This window comes from Dendropsophus ebraccatus, chromosome 4, assembly GCF_027789765.1.
Source record: "Dendropsophus ebraccatus isolate aDenEbr1 chromosome 4, aDenEbr1.pat, whole genome shotgun sequence".
Lineage (NCBI taxonomy): Eukaryota > Metazoa > Chordata > Amphibia > Anura > Hylidae > Dendropsophus > Dendropsophus ebraccatus.
Genome location: NC_091457.1, coordinates 138349956 through 138374590, shown reverse-complemented (window position 1 = coordinate 138374590; position 24635 = coordinate 138349956). Strand labels below are relative to the sequence as shown.

The window sequence follows — 24635 nt, the reverse complement described above, 5'->3', positions numbered from 1 at the left end:
GGTTTGAACACTCTGACTAATTTATTGTATGGTGGGTGATCATTTTGTAGTTAAAGGGGTTATCCAGCGCTACAAAAACATGGCCACTTTTCCCCCTCTCTTGTCTTCAGATTGGGTGGGGTTTAAAACTTAGTTCCATTAAAGTAAATGGAGCTTAAAGAGGATGTACCTGATGGATACCTGGATAACCCCTTTAAGCGCAGTGCAATTGATTGGTCACACTGGGGTGCAGCAGGAATCAGGAAATGAAGAGACCAGTAAAGGCCCTCATACACCTCCAATAACTGATGGCTGAACGATTGTTTGGCCGTCAGTTATATCGCCCGCCTGTCCTCCCCATACACAGAAATGTTCAGTACAGTGGAGCATTCTTTGTTCTCTATGGGGAGGGGTAAGCTGCAGCAGAAAACTCTTGCTGTGGCTTATCTCTCTTAACATAGGGGTCGGCCGTGATTTTCCATCATGCCGACTCCTATCACCACCGACTTGATCTGTCAGTGTTTGTTCTAGATGGCCCAATACACCTTATACAGGCGTCTGAATCCGCTGGGAGTGGCAAGTTCAGGACCTTAAGGGGGGGTGGGGGGAGCCGATTAGGGATTGTAGTTTTCCAACAGGTGTAGGGCCACAGGTTTGACGCCCGTCTATCTATCTTTTTTTATACCCATCTAATGTCTATCTTTTATTATAGCTAACATTTATCTCTCTCTTTCGTATCTATCTACCTATCTATCTACCTATCTATATATCTATCTATCCATCATAAAGGTTCCTTTGATTTTTCAATTATTTCCATTTGCAGTAATGAGTAGTTCTGTGTGCCGGATGACTGACATTAGACCCTGTATTGTTATATATAGACGTCTTCACACCCAGGGGATGGGATGGCAGTTCTTAACCATTCTTTGAAGCTGCTGGGGTCAGTAATGCAATATGTGAATGGGAATTCCTGAATTCCCATTTACTAACAATGCCCATCTGCCTGCAAAGGTAAAACACTGCCGTGGCAAAATCACCAGGAAGACATTAGTGTGTACAGAATCCCGTTCAGATGTTGATCTGATACAAAAGTGCAGATGCATATTTGTCTGGCTATCCCGGTTAGTAGGATCTGCCGGGGTCCGGATTGTGCTGATGAATTGAACTTGTCTCCGATCCCCTGATTAATTGACTTGTTTCCCGAGTGTTAAGGATTAGCTGTCCTGCACAAGAACTGAGCACTCACCACATTTAGGGATAATTTATCTAGCGCTCCTGTAAGAAAGCTAGGTTTTCATATGCCTATGATTTATGTAGATGTAAGCAAGTGTAACTATGCTTTGAGACCCTGTACAATTTACTCTTTTCTGCAATTCTCCCTCTGTATATCATCCCTGTTTATGATGCGATGCTTAATGCCACATATACTACTTTCCGTACAAAAAGGAGATGCAATGTATCAGACTAATGCAAGCAAAGCTTTACGAGTCAACTCAAAGGATATATTGGGGAAGGACAGAAATAGCTGGGTATAGGAGAGCTCTCAGTAGCCATAACTTTCTAACTAACATACATGGCATCACAACCTAGCAAACTGGGCACTGCCAATCACCTGCCCAATACCATCCCTACAGTGAGGAGGAAACAAGGCACTGGGTCTTGTGGTAAGCTTTAGGGAAAATCTGAATTAGAGTGCTCTGGACCTCAGACTGGGCGGAAAGTCAAAAAACACATAGCAAAGACAACACAGGAGCAACTTAGGGACAGCTCTGTGATTGTCCTTGGGTGTCCCTGCTGGGAAGACCTGATAATAGCTCCAACGATGATCCCAATCCAATCTGACAGAACTGGAGAGGATCTGTGGAGAAGAACGTCAGAAAATCCCCAAATCAGGGTGTGTAAATCTTGTGGTCTCATACCCAAGAAGACTGGAGGCCGAAATCACTGCCAAAGGTGTTTCAACTAACAATTGAGTAAAGAAGACTTATGGCAATGTAAGGTTTTAACTTTTCTAAGATTTTTAACATTTTCTGCCATTTAGAAAGATTTCTACCATTTCAAATTTTGTAAATCTAATTAACGAGACCAATGACTGCAGTGCCAGACTACACGCACTCCGTTGTGCCCCTTTAAGGGAGTGCCTAAAACCAATAATAAAGGGTGACTTAGGTCATGTAAGAAATTTGCGATAAATGACCACCATTATGTTTTTTCAAATCGCCTGGAAACATTGAGATTTTATTCTTAAAGTGTCACTGCCGTTTGAATTTTTTTTGAAGAAATCAATAGTACAGGCAAGTGGGTTTAATAGACGAAAAATGCATTTTTATCATAAAAAAGCAGTTTGAAGCTCTCATTAGCGGAGGGGTTAAGGGAGATGAGGTACCAAAACAGGACACAAAGAGTTAATTTACAGTTACATCACAGGGCTATCTCCTCTGAAGTCAGCACTGACCTCTCTGACCTCTGAATACTAGCTTTCACACAGGTCCTGCTGTGTAATCCTTTGTTCTCTGCTCTCTGCTGGCGACTAATCTCCCGCCTCCCCCCTCCTCTCTCTTTAGATTACACAGCGCTTGACTGATGTAAAAGAGTCGAGATTTCCTGATAATGAGCAGTGGATGAGAGAGAGGAGGGAGGGGGGAGACCTAGGGAAAGTCTTTTTGAATGCAGATAATGGCATATTTGCCTAATAAACCCAATTACAAAGTTTCTTAAAATCGCCTGTACTACTGATTTCTGCAAAAAGAAAAATACGACAGTGACACTTTAAGGGCCTCAACAAAGGGAATAGTAAACACATAAAATAAACAGGACCCTGAAGCTACAATGTCAGACATGACACAAAGATGACGAGAAAGAAAAAAAAAATCTGATGCCGCCTTAGTATGTCTCACAACCTACATAGCAGCTGTGCCTACAACATCACCTTTAACAATCTTCTGCCAGGTCTGTGTGGAGACAGTTCTTTAGCAATGTCACGTTAGGGAATTGCAATTTATGCAGGTCTCAGTTTAATGTGTCACCTTCCTTAAGGCACAGGTAGCATATACAGGTCTTATCTGACAACAGAGGAAGGAAAGGTCTGACCATTCACCTTAGCCCTGGGCTTCCCTATGTTCTGCCAGCACATACATGCTGCGATGCCACAGGCAGAATATAGGCTGACCTAAGACAACAGCACAAGGGCTAAACACTACTCACCTCTAATACTGGATACTGCTCCCACTAACAAAACCAATCACCACAAGGAGGAATCATAATGCTATACATTACATGGAAACTGCTAACAGAAAAGTGTATATTCACTTAAAGGGATTCTGTTGCCTAGATTATCTTTTAATACTGAAACATTTTCTTTTTTCCCCCAAAACATTTCCTTTTTTTGTGTATATTGTTATGGGGGCAGTCATCTTGCCTGAGCTGTTTTTAACAGCATTTAGTGACATGCTTTACAGCAAGACTCATGGACATAGACGACACCAGACAGGACTTGTCGACTTAAAATGAATGTGGAACACTTCAGCAGCCTCTTCTTATCACCACGGACACAGAACAGGAAGTTTAAGCTTAGTTTTAGCCCCAGTGGTGAGAATGAAAACTGCAAGGTTCCAGGATCATTTTATAATAGATAGTAAAATGGAAAATTAGAAGAAAAGTCACTAAAAATGCCTAAAAAATAGGTTTACCATAATAACTTGATTTAGACAATAGATTATTTTCTGATGGCACATTCCCTTTAAGGCACCATTACAATGTATTGTGCCATCTATACTTCAGAGTAGAAGCACAAATTAATGGGCGATTCACCATATGACTAAGTCATTTTTGGAAATCATCCAATGGTCCTCAAATTAGTAAAAACATTCATGCTTAGGAAATGTTAATGGTGACACCAAGACAGGAAAGTATATACAAGCTCACCACACTATCCCCCGTATCTGGAATCTGCACCGTTTTCGTTATGACATCCATAGTCGTTGTCTGTTGAGAGAAGAAATCCCCATCAGTCTGAGCAGTATATGAACGTGGCTTCTTATCTAGATGCCAGAATGTAGAAAATGGTTTTATTCACTGATGCAGGGCATTGAGGTGCTGAGGGCTGGAATACCTTCTTGCTCCCCCTCCCACCACTGTCCCTGCTTGATTGACAGGCCCACCCGGCTTCTAAATCTGGTTCCTGTGCTGTGCATACAAATTAAGTACAGGTGCGAGACTTGGGCTCAGCGTCCAGCTAAATGTCCATCGAGCAGGGTAAGGGATGGGAAAGGGCTTTACAGCTCTCAGCACTTAAGCAGCTTGGGAACACCACTTTTACACTTTGTACCAGAGAATAAAAGAATTTTTCTATATTCTGGAAGTAAAGACGGATATATGAAAGGTACCATGTGTCTCCTTACCCTAACAGCTATCTAACAGAATCAGCAGTTTGGAATATGAATTGCAGCTGACAGAATCACTTTAAAGGAAGCTTCACACAGGACGGATCGCAGCGGAAATCTCGCTGCCAGCCAATCAGTGCGCTGCTCAGCCGCAGCCGTATGAAAGATCCATGAGTATGAGTATGTATTCACAAGCAACTGCCAGGCCCTTAGATCGTAGCGGATCTCGCTGTGTGAAGCTGCACTAAGGAGGTCATTCGGGGAGACCAATTCTATTTAACCTGAAAAGTATGTGGTTTATAGTTGATTCTAATGGTGACACGTCATAGAGGAGCGGGGGTTTCCTCCCATTGGGGGCAGGCCGCCCACCTCCAGTGCTTCATCCCCGGCTGGTACCTGGGCAAAGAAGGGGCGCCATATGCGGGAAGCGGGCCGCGTTGTTCTATCCATGTGCAAAACTTTAAACGAATGTACTGATGGTAAGCAGGAACCCTGGCATTTGTACCATGTCACCGAACTAGTATTAGGGGAGCCATCAAAAGCAATACACTGAAATATAGTAGTAGGTTCCCTAGGGGACTAAAAAAAAAATAATTAAGCAGAAAAAGTTTTTACCAACTTTCAAATAATATCAGACAATTAAAAAAATGTGAAAAGTGAATAATATAAAAAATATATATAGTGTTCATCAGGTGCCCCCTCAGTCAGTGACTGGCCATGATGGGTCAACGCCTCACAGGAGCCAGTGGTGAGTGACTAGTGGTGGTAGCCCTTGAACTGGCAGTGGTGTGGGATGAGGGTGGATGAGTATGTTGTCTTTTTGATTTGTTTAGCACCCTGACTTGCTTTTAGCATTTTTCTGGAGGTGAAATACCTCTTAGGTATAAGTACACAGGCCAATACTAGGAGGAGACAACCCTACTCTAAGGATCAGTCAGACCATCCACTGATCATGTATTAAACAATGATATTTATCCTGGCTCAAGAACTATAAAATTTGGGTTGAAATTAGTAAAGAAAATTTTTTTCGCATAATGTATGCCTGATTATTGGCAAACTGTTTGGCAAACTACAAGGCTCCACCACAGCCTCCACATAGGTTCTCATCATCATCCAGAATTCTCAGACTGGATAATAAATCTACATGGAATGCTTTATAATTAGAAATAATTCCAATCCTGGCTCCTGAGGAGGTAAGTGCAATATTTAAGGGGATGTCCTTCTCATACCATACTGTAGTTCTTCGGGAAGTGGCTTCCATCACTACGGAACAGCTGGATTAGTGTACTCTTCCCCACGGTTGAGTCGCCTGTACAAGTAGAAAGCATAAAACAGTCACTTTGTCCCATTTATCACAGGCAAAAAAAATCAAGAGATTCAATGCTGAACGAATAATACAGAATAATACAGTGATTCCCCTATTCACTACAGTGCACAGTGTTATGCTGATGGCTATATCCACTTTCAATATAGTTTATTTTTTTACAGTCTCTACAGATGTAAAATGAGTATCTACAGATCTATGTGTCTCCATGGTAACAGACTACAAAACAGCTCTGTGAAGTCTGAACCGGCAGACACTGCCCCCTACATTTTGTCAACTTACATTTGATAGGTACCATGTTTACCCGAAAATAATACAGTATAGTACAGTTTTATTTTTCCATGAAGAATTCACGTGTCACATGCACAGCAGGGACAGAGCGTAAAGTATGGCAGCTTCTGCACACTAGGGGAGCTCACCACAGCACACTTGTACAGCACAGCAGGGACAGCGTACGGTATGGTAGCAGGCCACGGGAAAACAGCAGGCCGTGTACAGCTCTATATTTGGCGGCAGGGAACAACAGGGATGGTGACAGGTGATGGGCCTCTTGATGCCTTGTCTGCACATTTACAAGTGGCGGCTGCAGAAGGGAACATGGGGGTTGGCGGAAGGTGATGGTCTTCATGTCCTGCATGCAGCTGCTCTGCAACGGACAACGGCAGCGGACTAAAAAGAATCACAGCTGCATGCCCTGATGTTCTGTTTGGCGGGCATGCTTCCAAACAAAAACTTGGCTACTTTCGGGGGGAGGTCTTATATTTAGCAATTCAGCAAAATCTACTAAAATCTACTAGGCCTTATTCTCGGGGAAACAGGGTATATAAGATGGTAATGAGTATATCAGTACAATACCCTGAAAGCACTTCTTACATTGCATTGCAGCCAGAACACCTACTTTCATGTAAATGTTAATCTTCATAAGGCCTAAAAGTACTTCAGAGTGATTTAAGACATTTAACGTAGAAAACTAATTCCTGGGAGTGATTAGGTGATATGTGGGAACAGCGAGTGAGAGACAGGCGAGCGTGGGAATCGGCCCGCTAAGCTTGTCACTTGCTAATTGTACAGATTTTGCAATTCCTACCCCACTACTCTGTATGCAGCGCTCGTACCACAAAGACATCTATAGAATCTGGAGAGTCGCCTCATATTCACAAACTAAGTGCATTGGTTAGCGAATCCATACGTGACCAATGCTTAAAGGGACAATCCAGAGAAAAAAAAAAACTGGTGTCAGAAAGTTAGACAGATTCATAAATTACTTCTGTTTAAAAATCAGAGGCCTTCTAGTACTTATCAGCTGCTGTATGTCCTTCAGGAAGTGGTGTATTCTTTCCAGTCTGACACAGTGCTCTCTGCTGCCACCTCTTTCCGAGGCAGGAGCTGTCCAGAGCAGTAGCAAATCCCCATAGAAAACCTCTCCTGCTCTGGACAGTTCATGACAGGAACAGAGGTGGCAGCAGAGAGCATTGTGCCATACTGGAAAGAATACACCACTTTCTGCAGGACATACAGCAGCTGATAAGGATGGGAAGACTTGAGATTTTTCACTAGAAGTAAATTAGAATTCTGAAATTTGATTTCTGAAACTAGTTGATTTGAAAATAAAATATATATATTTTTGTCGGTGTACCCCTTTAAATGCTATGGACAGCTATGTCTTTATTCTTGCTTTGTACTTGAGACGCTGACAGCATGGTGTCTTCCATGGGTAGGAGAGGAAGTTCTCTTCTCCATTCTCTCCACTTGATATTCTATGGGGGGAGATTTATCAAACATGGTGTAAAGTAAAACTGGCTCAGTTGCCCCTAGCAACCAATCAGATTCCACCTTTCATTCCTCACAGACTCTTTGGAAAATGAAAGGTGGAATCTGATTGGTTCCTAGGGGCAACTGAGACAGTTTCACTTTACACCATGTTTGATAAATCTCCCCCCCATATGTCCAATCCTGAGAACGTCCAGACACAGTAACATACAGACGTCTGGCTGATACCGGCCGCTCTTCTTCATAACCAATGTAGTTTATTTGTTTCCATTTCTTCCATTCCAACTAAATAAAATCTTATATTTCCCTTATATGATACCTCGAATTAGGGAATGTAACACCGAATATTCACTGTAAGGCGGAACCTACGGCTCCTGAACCTTCTTGAAGGAGAAAGCGAGGCAAATCTTAGGTCTGCTGCTCGATTCTCTTTCTTTCCCAATAAAGGTCTCTCTGGTTCCTTAATACAAGAGCAATAAACTCTTCGGGGGTCTGTAATTACGGAGAGTAATTCTGCCGCTCTCTTGTCTGTTTAAAGGTACTCAGAGCTCGATTTCTCAAGACGTGCAATTTCTTTAGCGGTGTAATCATGTGCCCTGCAGTGTGGTATTGTGCGCTGTATATACAATATGATAATGTGTATAATCAAAGAGCGGCTACACAACGCTGCCACTTTCTCGGCCACTTTAGACCAATAAGTAGTTGTGATTTGGTGTCATATAAACAGAATGGCCGGACTATGGCGGCTCTGGCTTTCTCCTCAGGTACAGGTATCATGCAGGTACTAGAAATCCCAGATGTCAGCGCCAACTGCGTAATTGCAAAGCAGGTTACAGGAGATTATACGGAAAGAGGCTACGAGGTAAGATCAGACTATGTAAACAGATACAGTGCAGGATCATGTAATATGTCAAGGACTGGTTATATTATATAACACCTAGCGGATGAGGGCACTGCCATACAAGCAACTTGTAAAAACCTCTATTTAAAAATATCAAGTATTCCAGTACTTATCAGCTGCTGTATGTCCTGCAGGAAGTGGTGTATTTATTCCAGTCTGACACAGTGCTCTCTGCTGCCACCTCTGTCCGTGTCAGGAATTGCCCAGAGCAGTAGCAAATCCCCATAGAAAACCTCTGCTGCTCTGGACAGTTCCTGACACGGACAGAGGTGGCAGCAGAGAGCACTGTTTTAGGCCGGGTTCACACTACGTAAAAAAACACGGCCGTATTTCATAACAACGGCCCTATTTGCACAAACAACGGCCGTTATTTACAAAATAACGGCAGTTGTTTGCGCAAATACGGCCGTTGTTATAAAATACGGCCGTGTTTTTACGTAGTGTGAATACACCTCTTCCTGTGGGGCATACAGCAGCTGAAAAGTACTGGAAGACGTGAGATTTAAAAAAAAAAAAAAAAAAATAGAACTACTTTAGAAATCTGTAACTTTCTGACAATTTTAGTCTCCGGAATTCCCCCAAAATGGAACGTGTCATCAGAAAATGTTGTTTTGTTTAAATAAAGTTTCATGTTAAATATATTTTAAAATCCTTTTTGGTGTTTTATTTTCTACTTTTCTATTTTATAATCTTTATTCTAAAATAATCTCGGAATCTTGCAGTTTTCAACTGAGACTTCCTGTTCTGTCTGGGATGATAAGGAGGAGCAATCTTTACAGCCATATGCGAGACCAGTAGATAGATAGCACCAGTATACGGCAACAGAAGCTCCCTGTGAAATTACCTCTTCTAAGGTCACAGAGTATGATCAGTAGAGATGAGCGAATCTCAAGCATGCTGGGGTTGATCCCACCCCGAACAATCTGCATTTGATTACCTGTGGCTAAAGAAGTTGGATGCAGCCCTAGGGAGTCCTATGGCTGTATCCATGTTTTACAGGAGGCCTTAGGGCTGCATCCAACTTCTTCAGCCACTGGTAATTAAATGCAGACTGTTCAGTGTTGGATCAAACCCAGAGTGCTTGAGATTCGCTCATCTCTACTGAGAAGTAATGTTTCATGTTCATCTCAAGGGGACAGGTCCTGTCTGTTGTTGTCTATGTCCATGAGGTTTGCTGTAAAGCATAATACTAAATGCTGTTAAAAACAACTCAGGCAATATGGCAGTGTCCATAAATGTGATCTCTCAGGTATCTGTCTGCATTAGTCAGAGCCCAAACGGCAAGCTGTAACACTTCCTCCCATCCCATCATCCTGCATGGAATCCTTTTTTTTTTTGTCAATAAAAAGTTAATGGCAGCAGGACCCGCACCCTGTTTAAAAGTTCCCCTTTAAATGGTTGCTAATGTTGTGGCTTTCCGCTCTTTGTTAGGTATTGCAGCGTTGAACCTGTGTATTGTGTTCTCCTTTGTTCTGTAGAGAAGTACACTTACACAACATATTCCCAGCAGAATCCTTTTTATTGTCCCTACTACATCAATAAGTAACGGACTGTGAACTGGACCGAATGCCGTTCTCTGCATCAGAAACAAGATGCAAAGACTTGATGTGAATAGGGCCCTTACTGTGCTGGAAAAAAAAAATAATAAAGGGGAATGTGTCACTAGGTTTATTCCACCTTAAATGTTGGCAGCATAAACTAGTGACAGAAATGCAGAACAGATCGGTATATTACTAACATTGTTTTGTCCAGCCGTTCTCCTAATATGCAGGAGAATAGGATTCTTGTCAATCCCCTCCCCCGCCCTCCAGTTGGTGATTGACAGTTGACTGCCTATACACAGCATAGATGGATAACTGCCAATCAGAAGCTGGTGGGTGGAGTTTTCTGCTTCTCATGAATATTGAGGACTACTGACCACACACACATAATGGACAGGACTACTTATTGTCCATGTTATTCAGGAGGATATCTCTGGATCAGCTGCACAGAACAATGTAAGTGATACATCATTCTGTTCAGCTTCTCTGTCACTAGTTTATGTTACCCTAAGATAGGACAGCAGAAACCTACTGAGAGAGTCTCTTTAAATAACCATGCAAAATATGATGGGCATTTTTATTTTTTTATGTATATTGAGGAAAACAATCCTATTCTATTATTATTATTATTCCTACTTTCCATGCTCCCCCAGGGTCCTCCTGTCACGTATTTGGTTGTCCCACTGATTGCTCTAAGTACAATCTACAAGACGGGCTCTGCAGTGACAACCAGCTCAGCCAATCACTGATCGAGGCAGGACTGTGCTTCAGCATGTGATTGGCTGAGCGAGCTGTTACTGCTGAGCCTGTCGAGAAGTGGTGGCGGGAGTGTTTAGAGGGGATACCACAGGAGAACCGGGGGGGGGGGGGGAGCAAGCTAGGTGGGAATTTTTTTTTTATTTTTTATGCAGACCTAGAAATATACCAAGTGGGTAAGTACGTCTGGTTTATTGCGTTATGCCAGGGGGATTTTGTAAGAAAAGTTTAAAGGGATAATCCGGTGAAAAGCTTTCTCCCAGTAATTGAAACACATTACACAGTTAAATAACTTCATCACCTATCTGCCCCCCTTCCTGTTACCCTTACTGTTATATGGCGGCCATCCACTCAGTTTCCCCATTGTGTGAACAGAGCCTTTCTGTGTTTTTAATCCACTCCTGGTTTTGGTTGCAATATGAGGACCACAATACTGACTGAAATATACGTAGTGTGAACATAGCCTTATGCTGTAAAGATCACTTTCCAGCAGCCTCTAGCTTATCATCACAGACAGAAAGAAGGCCTCATCTTAGTTTTAGCCCCAGTGGTGAGAATGAAATCTATCAGGATTATTTTATAATATAGATAGAAAAATGGAAAATTAGAAAAGAAATCACCAAAAATCCTTAAAAAAATGTTTAACATTAAAACATTATTTAAACACGTGATTTTCTGATTAAACATTCCCTTTTAACCCCTTCAAGACCAAGTCTATTTGGGCCTTAATGACCAGGCTCATTTTTCAAAATCTGACCTGTCTCACTTTATGTGCTTATAGCTCAGTGATGCTTTAACGTATGCTAGCGATTCTGAGATAGTTTTTTTTTGTCACATATGGCACTTTAAATAAGTGGCAAAATTTAGTCACTACTTTGTGTGTTTTTTGTGAAAAACATCAAAATATCATGAAAAATTAAAAAAATTAGCATTTTATGAACTTTGAAATTTTCTGCTTCTAAAAAAAGAAAGTCGTATCACATAAATTAGTTACTAAGTCACATTACCGATATGTCCTCTTTATTGTGGCTTCATTTCATAAACATATTTTACTTTTTTAGGGTGTTACAGGACTTAGAAATTTATCAGCAAATTACCACATTTTCGTGAAAGTTTCCAAAACTGATTTTTTTAGGGACCAGTTTTTTAAGTTGATTTAGGAGGCTTGTATACTGGAAACCCCCATAAGTGACCCCATTTTGGAAACTAGACACCTTAAAGAATTAATCTAGGGGTATACTGAGCATTTTAACCCTACATGGGCTGGAGGAAAGTATTCACCATTAGGCCGTAAAAAATTGAAAAATTAAAATTTTCCAATAATATATACGTTTAGATTAAAGTTTCTCATTTTCAAAAGGAACATGAGAGAAAAAGCACCCCAACAGTTGTAACGCAGGTTCTCTTAAGTACAACGGTACCCCATATGTGGGCGTAAACCACTGTATGGGCACACAGCAGGGCTCAGAAGGAAGGGAGCGCCAATTAGCTTTTCCATTGCAGATTTTGCTGAAGAAGTTTATGAGCGCCAGGTGCGTTTGCAGAGCCCCTGTAGTGTCAGCAGAGAGAGAAACCCCCATGAGTCACCCCATTTTGGAAAGTACACCCCTCAAAGAATTCATCTTGGGGTAGGATGAGCATTTTGACCCCACAGGTGTTAGAGGAAAGTATTCAAAATTAGACAGTAAAAATGAAAAACTCGAATTTTTCCAATAATATGTTCGTTTAGTTTGAAATTTCTCAATTTCACGAGGAACAAGAGAAAAAAAAGTACCCCAAAATTTGTAACGCAGGTTCTTCTGAGTAAAAAGGTACCCCATATGTGGGCATAAACCGCTGCATGGGCACACAGCGGGGCTAAGAAGGAAAGGAGCGCCAATTAGCTTTTTCAATGCAGATTTTGCTGAAGAAGTTTCTGAGCGCCAGGTGCGTTTGCAGTGCCCCTGTAGTGCCAGCGGAGTAAAATCTCGCCATAAGTCACCCCATTTTGGAAAGTGCACCCCTCAAAGAATTCATTTTGGGGTGTGGTGAGCATTTTGACCCCACAGGTATTAGAGGAAAGTATTCAAAAGTAGACAGTAAAAGTGAAAAACTCAAATTTTTCCAATAATATGTTCCTTTAGTTTGAAATTTCTCAATTTGACGAGGAACAGGGGAGAAAATTCACCCCAATATATGTAACGCAGGTTCTCCTGAGTAGAACGGTACCACATATGTGGGCATAAACCACTGTATGGGCACACAGCCGGACTTAGAAGGGAAGGAGCGCCAATTAGCATTTTCCGTGCAGATTTTTCTGAAGAAGTTTCTGAGCGCCGGGTGCGTTTGCAGCGCCCCTGTAATGTCTACAGAATAGAACCCCCCCAAAAGTCACCCCATTTTGGAAAGTACACCCCTTAAAGAATTCATCTTGGGGTAGAATGAGCATTTTGACCCCACAGGTATTAGAGGAAAAGATTCAAAATTGGCCAGTAATAATGAAAAACTCGATTTTTTTCCAATAATATGTTGGTTTAGTTTGAAATTTCTAAATTTCACAAGGAACAGGAGAAAAAAAATGTACCCCAAAATCTGTAACGCAGGTTCTCCTGAGTAGAAAAGTACCCCATATGTGGGTATAAACCACTGTATGGGCACACAGGGAAGGAGTGCCAATTTGCTGGAGCAAAACCGCAGCTAGTAATAGTTATTAGAATAGTGCAGTTACTAAAATAAAATAAAAAAAATTAGATTACAGGTAATGTGGGGTGGTTACGGACAGTCTGGGGTGGTTACGGGTAATCTGGAGGTGGTTACGGTCAACATGGGGTGGTCACGGGCAACCTGCTGTGGTTACAGCAACCTGGGGTAGTTACAGGCAACCTGGGGTGGTTAGAGGCAACCTGGGGTGGTTACAAGAAACTTGGGTTAGTTACAGGCAACCTGGGGTGGTTACGGGCAACGCGGGGTGGATACGGACAACCTGCTGTGGTTACAGACAATCTAGGGCGGTTACAGGCAACCTGCTGTGGTTACAGACAATCTAGGGTGGTTACAGGCAACCTGCTGTGGTTACAGGAAACATGGGGTGGTTACGGGCAATGTGGGGTGGTTACGGACAATCTGGGGTGGTTACAGACAATCTGGGGTGGTTACAGACAATCTGGGGTGGTTAGAGGCAACCTGGGGTGGTTACAAGAAACTTGGGTTAGTTACAGGAAACCTGGGGTGGTTAGAGGCAACCTGGGCTGGTTACGGGCAGCGTGGGGTGGATACGGACAACCTGCTGTGGTTACGGGAAACGTGGGGTGGTTACGGATAAACTGAAGTCCTTATAGGTAATCTGCGGTGGGTACCTGTAATCTGGCGTGGTTACGGGCAATCTGGAGGGGGTCATTGGCAATTTGGATTGGTTAGAGGCAAGGTGCGGTGGTCAGTGGCAAGGTGCGGTGGTCAGAGGCAAGGTGCGGTGGTCAGTGGCAAGGCGCGGTGGTCAGTGGCAAGGCGCGGTGGTCAGTGGCAAGGCGCGGTGGTCAGTGGCAAGGCGCGGTGGTCAGTGGCAAGGCGCGGTGGTCAGTGGCAAGGCGCGGTGGTCAGTGGCAAGGAGCGGTGGTCAGTGGCAAGGCGCGGTCGTCAGTGGCAAGGCACGGTGGTCAGTGGCAAGGCGCGGTGGTCAGAGGCAACCTGCGGTGGTCAGAGGCAACCTGCGGTGGTCAGAGGCAACCTGCGGTGGTCAGAGGCAAACTGGGGGGTTACATGTAATCTGGCATGATTACGGGCAAGCTGGGGTGGTTATGCGCAACCTGCAGTGGTTACAGACAATCTTGGATTGTTACGGATAAACTGAAGTTCTTATAGGTAATCTGGGATACATGTACACGGGTACATGTAATTTGGGGTGGTTACAGGCAATCTGGAGGGGGTCACTGGCAACGCGCGGAGGTTAGGGGCAACGCGCGGAGGTTAGGGGCAACGCGCGGAGGTTACGGGCAACGCGCGGAGGTTACGTGTAATCTGGGGGGTTACATGCAATCTGTTGTGATTACGGACAACCTGGGGTGGTTACGGGTAATCTGGGGGGGTTAAGGGTAATTTGGGAATAAACTGCAATTATTACTATAATAAAAAGTGTGTGTTTTATTTTTTTGTATGTTTGTCACTTTTTGTACTTTTCACTGTATTACTATAATTACTGTGATATTTTCTATCACAGTAATCATAGTTCAGTGACAGAGACCAAACTGGTCTCTGTCACTTTAAATTTTCAGAGTTGGCTGGTTGTGGAGCGCATGTGCACTTCATAACCGGCCAGGACGTTGAGGAGGAAGGAGCTCCCAGGATCAGGTGAGTATATGGGGAAGGGGGGGGGTGACTGGGGGACGGGGGTGACTTGGGGGACAGGACACTTTACTTTTTATCCCCTGTCACCAATCATTTATGGTGACAGGGGATAAAAAGTGGCGGCGGCACATGGCACAAGCGATCAGCGGTATATAGTATATACCGCTGATCGCTTGTACCGGGACCCCACAGGGGGGTCCCCGATCACTGCCCCATGCTCTCCGTTACCTCCGGTGGCAGAGAGCATGGGTGTTTCATTCATTTTTAATACGAGATCACTGTGAACAGATATACTCTGTTCACAGTGATGGCGGCGGCCATCTTGGATCTGATGGCCGCCGCGGGGAGGGGGGGGTTAGTGATCGGAGCACTAGGGGGGCTGATCTGGGGTCTGATTTTACTTATTTCATCTCCCCCCACCGTGGATTCACGGTGGGGGGAGATGAAATGCAGCGGCGGCACCGGCCCATTAGTGACCGCCGTATCGGCGGTCACTAAGGGGTTAATGGGGGTCAGCTGCAGGATCGCAGCTGATTCTCATTATCTCCGGTGCTGGACACAGATGAGAGCGGGATCGCTATCTCTGCAGCGATCCCGCTCTCATCATAAAGCCCCCTGAAGTCAGGAACTTACAGTATATATACATTCCTACTGCACGGGGCATGTGCAATAGGAACGTATATTTACATGTTACTGACGTGAAGGGGTTAATGTAGTTATGGAGAGGATAATGGCAGGGGGACACTGAGGGACACAGGGCACTGGAGGGACACTGAGCATCCTTTTCCCATCATCCTCTCCAGCAGCCACAGCCCGCACAGCTCTAGGAGTTGGGTCGTGACATCACCATGTTATCCAGGAAGTGACATCGCCATGTTATCCAGGAAGTGACATCGCCATGTTATCCAGGAAGTGACATCACCATGTTATCCAGGAAGTGACATCACCATGTTATCCAGGAAGTGACATCACCATGTTATCAAGGAAGTGACATCACCATGTTATCCAGGAAGTGAAGCCTTGATGCAGTAGTAAGTGCGGGGAAAAAAGCACTTTAAAAGCATTTCCCGTAATAAGTGTATATTGGTGATTTGTATAACTTCTGGGTTGCAATACAATACTTTAATAAACATTTTTGCTGGACTTCTCCTTTAAGTGAACAGCAGTCTGTATAAAACATGGATGGGTCAGGTCAACCACTTCATACACAGACGGGACCCTGGGCTTATAGAAAGGAAACCCCTTTACTAATACATCTATTGTTCTCGCTCCTGTTTGAAGGTCACATTACAGGGCACTATGAACAGTCTAGTATGGATAGAATATTGGAAACAGTTACATAGTGCTATATGATATGCAGCATGAAGTATACGCAAGCAATATAAGTTACAGGACACGTTTTGAGCAATTTTACGCTCCCCGGGGAGCAGTTCTGTGCGGCATATGGAGGAGTTATAGAAAACATTATCTGCAGCAATGAAATACATAAATTGTGCAGGATATTAAAGGGGTTGTCCAGGGAAATGATTACTATATTATGAGCTCAGGCAGGTGGTAAATGTTCTCCTTCCTTTCTCCCCCATTACAGACACGGAGCCCCAGTCCTGCTGCACAGCACTTCCTGTGTATGGAATCAGCAATCAGCAAGGCATTGCCCGCTCAGCCAATCAGTGACAGCAGTCCATTCCTCTCTCAGCAGCTGATTGGCTAATGTGCTGACCCTGAGTGCTAGAAGTGCAGAGTATCTGGACCAGGGCTCCGTGACAGCAGCGGTGGTGGTGATGGGTAAGTAAATGTTATTGGAATAGGTGGGGGTCCAGTCAGTTGGCCCCAAGTGATCAGCTTGATAAAAAGGACAGATGAGAATACCCCTATAAAGGGGTTACCCAGAATTAGAGAAAATACACAGCTACTTTCTTCCAGAAACAGCGCCACCCCTGTCCTCAGGTTGTGTGTGGTATTACAATTCAGCTCCATTCACTTCAATGGACCAGAGCTGCAATATCACACCGAAACTAAGAACAGGAGAGGTGCTGTTTCTGGAAGAAAGTGTCCATGTTTTTCTATTCCTGGATAACACCCTTAATTGAATTTTTTTTAAAGAATCTCAACGTATAAGAATTCCAGTTTCTTTTCCTTGTGGGTCACATATGGTGGCAGGAGACCAGAAAGGATTCTCATTTGCCTTTTATTTGGTAATGGACCCTTAGAGACATACTGGTGTGTATACCAAATTAGACAATAAAGTATCACTATCGTGATTTTTTTTTTTTTTGCAGAAACCAATAGTCTTAAGAAACTTTGTAATTAGGTTTATTAGCCGAAAAATGCATTTTTATCATGAAGAAGCAGTTTGAAGCTCTCTCCCCTGTCTTCATTGTTCTCCTATGGAGAGAGCTAAATAAAAGACCAAAACAGGACAACAAAGAGTTAATCTACAAATACCTCACCCTTTATCTCCTCTGACAGTCACCACTGACCTCTCTGAGCTCTGATTACAGCTGTCACCCAGCTTCGTGCCTGTAATCCTCTGTTATCTGCTTTCTGCTGTCGGCTAACTCCCTCCTTCCTCCTCCCCCCTCCCCTCTCTATAGAACAGACTGGGTATGTCTGATGCAACAATTCACAATTTCCTGATTTTTTGCAGTGAATGAAAAAGAGGAGAGAGAGGGGAACTGGGAAAAGGCATTTTAAATGCAGATAATGGCATATTTGGCTAATAAACCCAATTACAAAGTTTCTTAAAATCGCCTGGACTATTGATTTCTGCAAAAAAACCCCATAAAAATAAATAAAAAATACGACAGTGACTCTTTAAAGGGAATGGGGGATAAGAAGCCAATATGAAAAAGGACTCCACCCTCTATGACCGAGCTCTGGATTGGAAAACTCACAATTTTCCCCCTATTAGGATATATGCACAGGGAGTAATTCTGGCGGAAAACTCACTGCGGAATCCGCCGCTCATCTCCACGCGTTCCGGCTTCCCTCTCTGCCGACTCCATTATATGCCCAGGTGGATTCCACTGTCCGCCTAAAGAACTGACATGGCAATTCTTTTGGCGGATGACAAAATCTGTCCGACCATACAATGGACTCTATAGAGCCGGTGGAGAGGAAAGCGGGAGCGCGTGGGGACGAGCGGCGGATTCTGCCGTGAGTTTTCCGCCAGAATTACTCCGTGTGCATATACCCTAACACCAACCGCACCAGTTTTTATAGTAGGTGTTGAATAGTACAAAAAAGCTGTGGCCTAAATGCCGGCTGGATTTACTACCAGTTCTATCAGAGAGGAAAAAATACTGGGTGACAGAATTGATGGTTTTTGGTCACATCAAATCGCAGAAATAAATGGAATAACAAATGATCCATTAGAAGGTGAGGAGGAAAAGACAAAGGGGAAGATTCACAAAGAGATTTATTTATAAAGCCCCGTCCCCATGCACTCTGCCGAATGTATCATGTATCATCATGATGCTGGGAGCTCCGTCACATACATCAGGTACATGACTTGGCGCCATTCTCTTCTCGTACACTGGCCCAGCTCTATGCACTGGAGGCGGGCCCAGCGGGTGAAGATATCCCCTACCTCTGTGACGCGCCTCCATCAGAATGAACAGGAACGCATCACAGAGAGGAGGGGATATCTTCACACTGGGGGATGATGGGCCCATCTCTAGTGCATAGAGCAAGTCTGGTGCATGGGGGAAAAAAAAAACACACCCAGCACGGGAATTGGGCGTTGTTTTGGGAAGAAAAAAAGGCCAGCGCCACCGGGACCCCCTCACTGGTGCTGACTGGATAATGTAAAAAAGAAAAAAAGAAAAAAAAAAGATGTACCTAATGGTACATTCACTTTAAATCTTGGTGCTACTGTACTGACACAACTGTGTGGCTGTGTCAGGACAGTACTGTTAAGATTAGAACAGTTTTGTAGCTATACATAAAGCTTTCAGCTCTGTTAAAATGAAAGCTGAGCTGTAATTGGTCGCTGGGGGCAGTTTACACCAATGTATATTTTCCACATTTGATTAATCTGGACCAGAATGTGTAAATAAGGACGGGTTATGGTGCGTTTACACAGGCAGATTTGTCTGACAGATTTTGGAAGCCAAAGCCAGGAATGGATTTGAAAAGAGGAGAAATCTCAGTTTTTCCTTTATGACCTGTTCCCTGGTTATAGTCTGTTCCTGGTTTTGGCTTCAAAGATCTGTAAAATAAATCTGCCTGTGTAAACGCACCATTATGCTAAGTTTACACAGAGCGATTATCGGGCGAATTTTCGCGATAACGATCTAATTCGAACGATAATCGTACGTGTAAACACGGCGAATGATCGAAAAATCGTTCATTTTGATCTTTTAACATGTTCTTAAATCGTCGTTCGCAAAAAATTCGCAGATCGTTCCGTGTAAACAGAGATCAGGTCATAAAGGAAAGCCTGAGATTTCTCCTCTTATCAAATCCATTCCTGGCTTTGGCTTCAGATTTTTGGCAGATAATCTGTCAGATAATCTTTCTGTGTAAATGGACCCTTATGGTGCATTTACACAGGCAGATTTATCTGTCAGATTTTTTTAAGCCAAAGCCAGGCACAGACCATAAACAGGGAACAGGTCATAAAGGAAAGACTGAGATTTCTCTTCTTTTCAAATCCATTCCTGTCTTTGGCTTCCAAAATCTGTCAGATAAATCTGCCTGTGTAAACGCACCATTATGCTGGGTTTACACGGAGCGATTATCGTGCAAATTCGATCGAATTCGGACGATAATCGCTCCGTGTAAACCCAGCATTATGGTGTGTTTACACAGAGAGATTTATCTGACAGATTTTTGAAGCCAAAGCCAGGAACAGACTATAAACAGAGATCAGGTCATAAAGGAAAGCCTGAGATTTCTCCTCTTATCAAATCCATTCCTGGCTTTGGCTTCAGATTTTTGGCAGATAATCTGTCAGATAATCTTTCTGTGTAAATGGACCCTTATGGTGCATTTACACAGGCAGATTTATCTGTCAGATTTTTTTAAGCCAAAGCCAGGCACAGACCATAAACAGGGAACAGGTCATAAAGGAAAGACTGAGATTTCTCTTCTTTTCAAATCCATTCCTGTCTTTGGCTTCCAAAATCTGTCAGATAAATCTGCCTGTGTAAACGCACCATTATGCTGGGTTTACACGGAGCGATTATCGTGCAAATTCGATCGAATTCGGACGATAATCGTAGGTGTAAACGCGGCGAACGATCGAACGACGAGCGAGAAATTGTTCATTTTGATCTTTTAACATGTTCTTAAATGGTCGTTCGCAAAAAAATTCGCCAATCGTTCCGTGTAAACAGTCGTTTACTGATTTTACCTATGTGCGAGATAGGCTTAAGCGATTGCAAAACGATCGCAAAACGAATTTTCTGTACGATATATCGTTCCATCTAAAAGCTGATTGTTATAAAAAAAAAATAATTATCGCTCTGTGTAAACCCAGCATAAGAGGCGCACAGTGCCGGGTGGTCTGTGCAAAAATCTGCACCTCTTCCCTGTATGACGCCAGGTCGCACAGCGATAAATCGCCCCCTTTCTCGGTCACTAATAGAGACTGTTGCAGTTGCGTTCCCTCCTGGAGACCTGTGATGTATACCGCAGGGTCTCCACATAAATAGCGACTTCCCCACAGTCTGGGATTTAGATGGCGCACATAAAGATGGATTACATTACTATCAGTCTGCTTATCGCTTACGTTGTGATATAACACCCCCCCCCCCCCCCCCCGCCCCGCTATCCAACTGTGATCTCCATAGTACTGGCGGAGGGCTCATCCAGGGAGTGTTGTCATAGGGTTCAGTACAGAATACACTGTGGGGGTGTATGGGAGATGTCACCTGTCACTCACCCCCCTGCATTGTCTCTATGACAGCCCATAGGCTTCCATTATCATACAGCACTGATCCCAACCTGTGGATGTCAATCTGATTCAAAACTACATCTCCCAGTATCCACTAACAGCTGCTCAGAGTTGTAGTCCTGCAACGAGGATAAAAGCCATACGGTACATGACCCATAACCATTGATTTCAGTGGGGATGCCTTGTCTATATAGGAGTGTATAATGGTCGGACGCTGCACATGAATCAATGGTCACAGTCAGGACAGCACTCACCAGCGACCAGGCACTTGGCAGACAGCTTCACCATGCTCCCGGCCTCTCCTGCTCCTATCCCCCGGCGGTTCTATCTGCCCGAGCGGCAATGTATGATACCAACACCCGACCCGGTGTACTAATCTCCGGATACTATAGGCAGAGACGCTCCGGCTACCATAGCAACAAAAACAAGGGTTAAAGGACCTTTAGTGATGTCACGATCATGTGATCAGTCACATGTAGGGGAGGAGCCAAGCTCTAGTTTGAGCTACAGCAAGCGAGATGTTCGTGGGTAAAGGACCTTTGGTGACGTCATGGTTACGTGTTCGTCTGCCGCTTGTGTGGGCGGAGCTATGTGTAGCTGTATGTTTGTTGTAGGTATTAGTTCCCGTGAGATATGATGACATGATGGTTTATGTGTGGTGGTAGTATATGCGACTGTCCGCCGTGCTGCAGAGCTGTCTATGTAATCCATAGGTAGCAGAGCTGTGGATGTAATGCATATGTAGCAGAGCTGTGTATGTAATCCATAGGTAGCAGAGCTGTGGATGTAATGCATATGTAGCAGAGCTGTCTATGTAATCCATAGGTAGCAGAGCTGTGGATGTAATGCATATGTAGCAGAGCTGTGTGTATGTATTGGATATGTAGCAGAGCTGTGTATGTAATGCATAAGTAGCAGAGCTGTGTATGTAATTTATATATAGCAGAGCTGTGTATGTAATGCATAGGTAGCAGAGCTGTTTATGTAATGCCTAGGTAGCAGAGCTGTGTATGTAACGCATAGGTAGCAGAGCTGTGTATGTAATGCATAAGTAGCAGAGCTGTGTATGTAATGCATAGGTAGCAGAGCTGTGTATGTAATGCATAGGTAGCAGAGCTGTGTATGTAATGCATAGGTAGCAGAGCTGTGTATGTAATGCATAAGTAGCAGAGCTGTGTATGTAATGCATAGGTAGCAGTGCTGTGTATGTAATGCATAGGTAGCAGAGCTGTGTATGTAATGGATATCTAGCAGAGCTGTGTATGTAATGCATAGGTAGCAGAGCTGTGTATGTAATGCATAGGTAGCAGAGCTGTGTGTGTGTAATGCATAGGTAGCAGAGCTGTGTGTGTGTAATGCATAGGTAGCAGAGCTGTGTATGTAATGCATAAGTAGCAGAGCTGTGTATGTAATGGATAGGTAGCAGTGCTGTGTATGTAATGCATAGGTAGCAGAGCTGTGTATGTAATGGATATCTAGCAGAGCTGTGTATGTAATGCATTTGTAGCAGAGCTGTGTATGTAATGCATATGTAGCAGAGCTGTGTATGTAATGCATAAGTAGCAGAGCTGTGTATGTAATGCATAAGTAGCAGAGCTGTGTATGTAATGCATAGGTAGCAGTGCTGTGTATGTAATGCATAGGTAGCAGAGCTGTGCATGTACTGCAAAGGTAGCAGAGCTGTGTATGTAATGGATATCTAGCAGAGCTGTGCATGTACTGCAAAGGTAGCAGAGCTGTGTATGTAATGGATATCTAGCAGAGCTGTGTATGTACTGCATAGGTAGCAGAGCTGTGTATGTAATGCATAGGTAGCAGAGCTGTGTGTGTGTGTGTGTAATGTGCTACAGTGCACTGTGTATGTAATGGATATCTAGCAGAGCTGTGTATGCAATGCATAGGTAGGAGAGCTGTGTATGCAATGCATAAGTAGCAGAGCTGTGTATGTAATGCATAGGTAGCAGAGCTGTGTATGTACTGCATAGGTAGCAGAGCTGTGTATGTAATGGATATCTAGCAGAGCTGTGTATGCAATGCATAGGTAGCAGAGCTGTGTATGTAATGCATAGGTAGCAGAGCTGTGTATGTAATGCATAGGTAGCAGAGCTGTGTGTGTGTGTGTGTGTGTGTGTAATGTGCTACAGTGCACTGTGTATGTAATGGATATGTAGCAGAGCTGTGTATGTAATGCATATGTAGCAGAGCTTTGTATGCAATGTATATGTAGCAGAGCTTTGTATGCAATGTATATGTAGCAGAGCTTTGTATGCAATGTATATGTAGGAGAGCTGTGTATGCAATGTATATGTAGCAGAGCTGTGTATGTAATGCATATGTAGCAGAGCTTTGTATGTAATGCATATGTAGCAGAGCTTTGTATGTAATGTATATGTAGCAGATGTGTATGTATTAGGAGAGCTGTGTGTGTACCATGTTGCAGTTCAGTGTGTATGAAATGCATATGTAGCAGAGCTGTGTGTGTATCGTGTGCACACCACGTATTCTCTGTACACTCTGGTAAAAAGATTGCTGACGTATAAGGTCCCATGATTTTAATAGACCCTATGTAGATAACTAGTGGCTATGCTCGGCCCAGCATTCAAACATATGCGTTACTTTTAGCGGGTTCAGTAGAGAAGCAGGCCATGTTATTGAGGCTCACAAAAAATAACGTATATGATCAGAAAATGGACCAAACATAGTGACTAATTGATATCGGTCTATTAAAACCAATGTGCCTGTCAGGAGTACATCGCAGTATATAGCAGCAGGTTGCCCACAATATCCCCAAGCATATGAGGAGTGTATGGTGTTCACTTAGGGTGCGTTTACACAGAGAGATTTATCTGACAGATATTTGAAGCCAAAGCTAGAAACAGACTATAAACAGGGAACAGGTCATAAAGGAAAGACTGAGATTTCTCCTCTTCTCAAATCCATTCCTGGCTTTAGCTTTTTAAACCGATCCGGTTTCTTTCTCAAGTGTCATCTCAAAATTTTCTTTCACCGTAGCTTAAGACCATGTCTGCGGCGCATGTATGTGTTTAGATAAACGACCAATGAAAGTGGCCATTTTACTGGTAAACCCCCAGTATTACTGAAGTACATGCACTAGTACAGTGTGATACTACATGTCCTGTACTGCTGTGTGTGTCTGGTATCTCCTCGCTACAGTACAGTGTGATACTACATGTCCTGTACTGCTGTGTGTGTGTCTGGTATCTCCTCGCTACAGTACAGTGTGATACTACATGTCCTGTACTGCTGTGGGTGTCTAGTATCTCCTCGCTACAGTACAGTGTGATACTACATGTCCTGTACTGATGTGTGTGTCTAGTATCTCCTCTCTACAGTACAGTGTGATACTACATGTCCTGTACTGCTGTGTGTCTGGTATCTCCTCGCTACAGTACAGTGTGATACTACATGTCCTGTACTGATGTGAGTCTAGTATCTCCTCTCTACAGTACAGTGTAATACTACATGTCCTGTACTGCTGTGTGTGTGTCTGGTATCTCCTCTCTACAGTACAGTGTGATACTACATGTCCTGTACTGCTGTGTGTGTGTCTGGTATCTCCTCTCTACAGTACAGTGTGATACTACATGTCCTGTACTGCTGTGTGTGTCTGGTATCTCCTCTCTACAGTATAGTGTGATACTACATGTCCTGTACTGCTTTGTGTTTGGTATCTCCTCTCTACAGTACAGTGTGATACTACATGTCCTGTACTGCTGTGTGTGTCTAGTATCTCCTCTTTACA

General features: G+C 43.5%; 1 protein-coding gene across 2 annotated transcripts in view; it reads right to left on the bottom strand.

Annotated features, from left to right (window-relative positions):
* IFT27 (intraflagellar transport 27) overlaps nt 1-21348 on the bottom strand; it is a 28971-nt gene extending 7623 nt beyond the window's left edge. Inside the window, exons 1-4 of one of the 2 annotated variants that reach the window (XM_069968873.1) lie at nt 21127-21348; nt 5591-5670; nt 4758-4940; nt 3904-3963 (exon numbers count right to left, since the gene is read on the bottom strand). In XM_069968873.1, coding sequence (XP_069824974.1) covers nt 3904-3963; nt 4758-4940; nt 5591-5670; nt 21127-21160 — 357 coding nt within the window. In that variant the 5' untranslated portion in view covers nt 21161-21348. The remainder of the gene's footprint in view (nt 1-3903; nt 3964-4757; nt 4941-5590; nt 5671-21126) is intronic. The other variant, XM_069968874.1, reaches the window with a different exon arrangement.
* Nucleotides 21349-24635: the final 3287 nt, after the last annotated feature.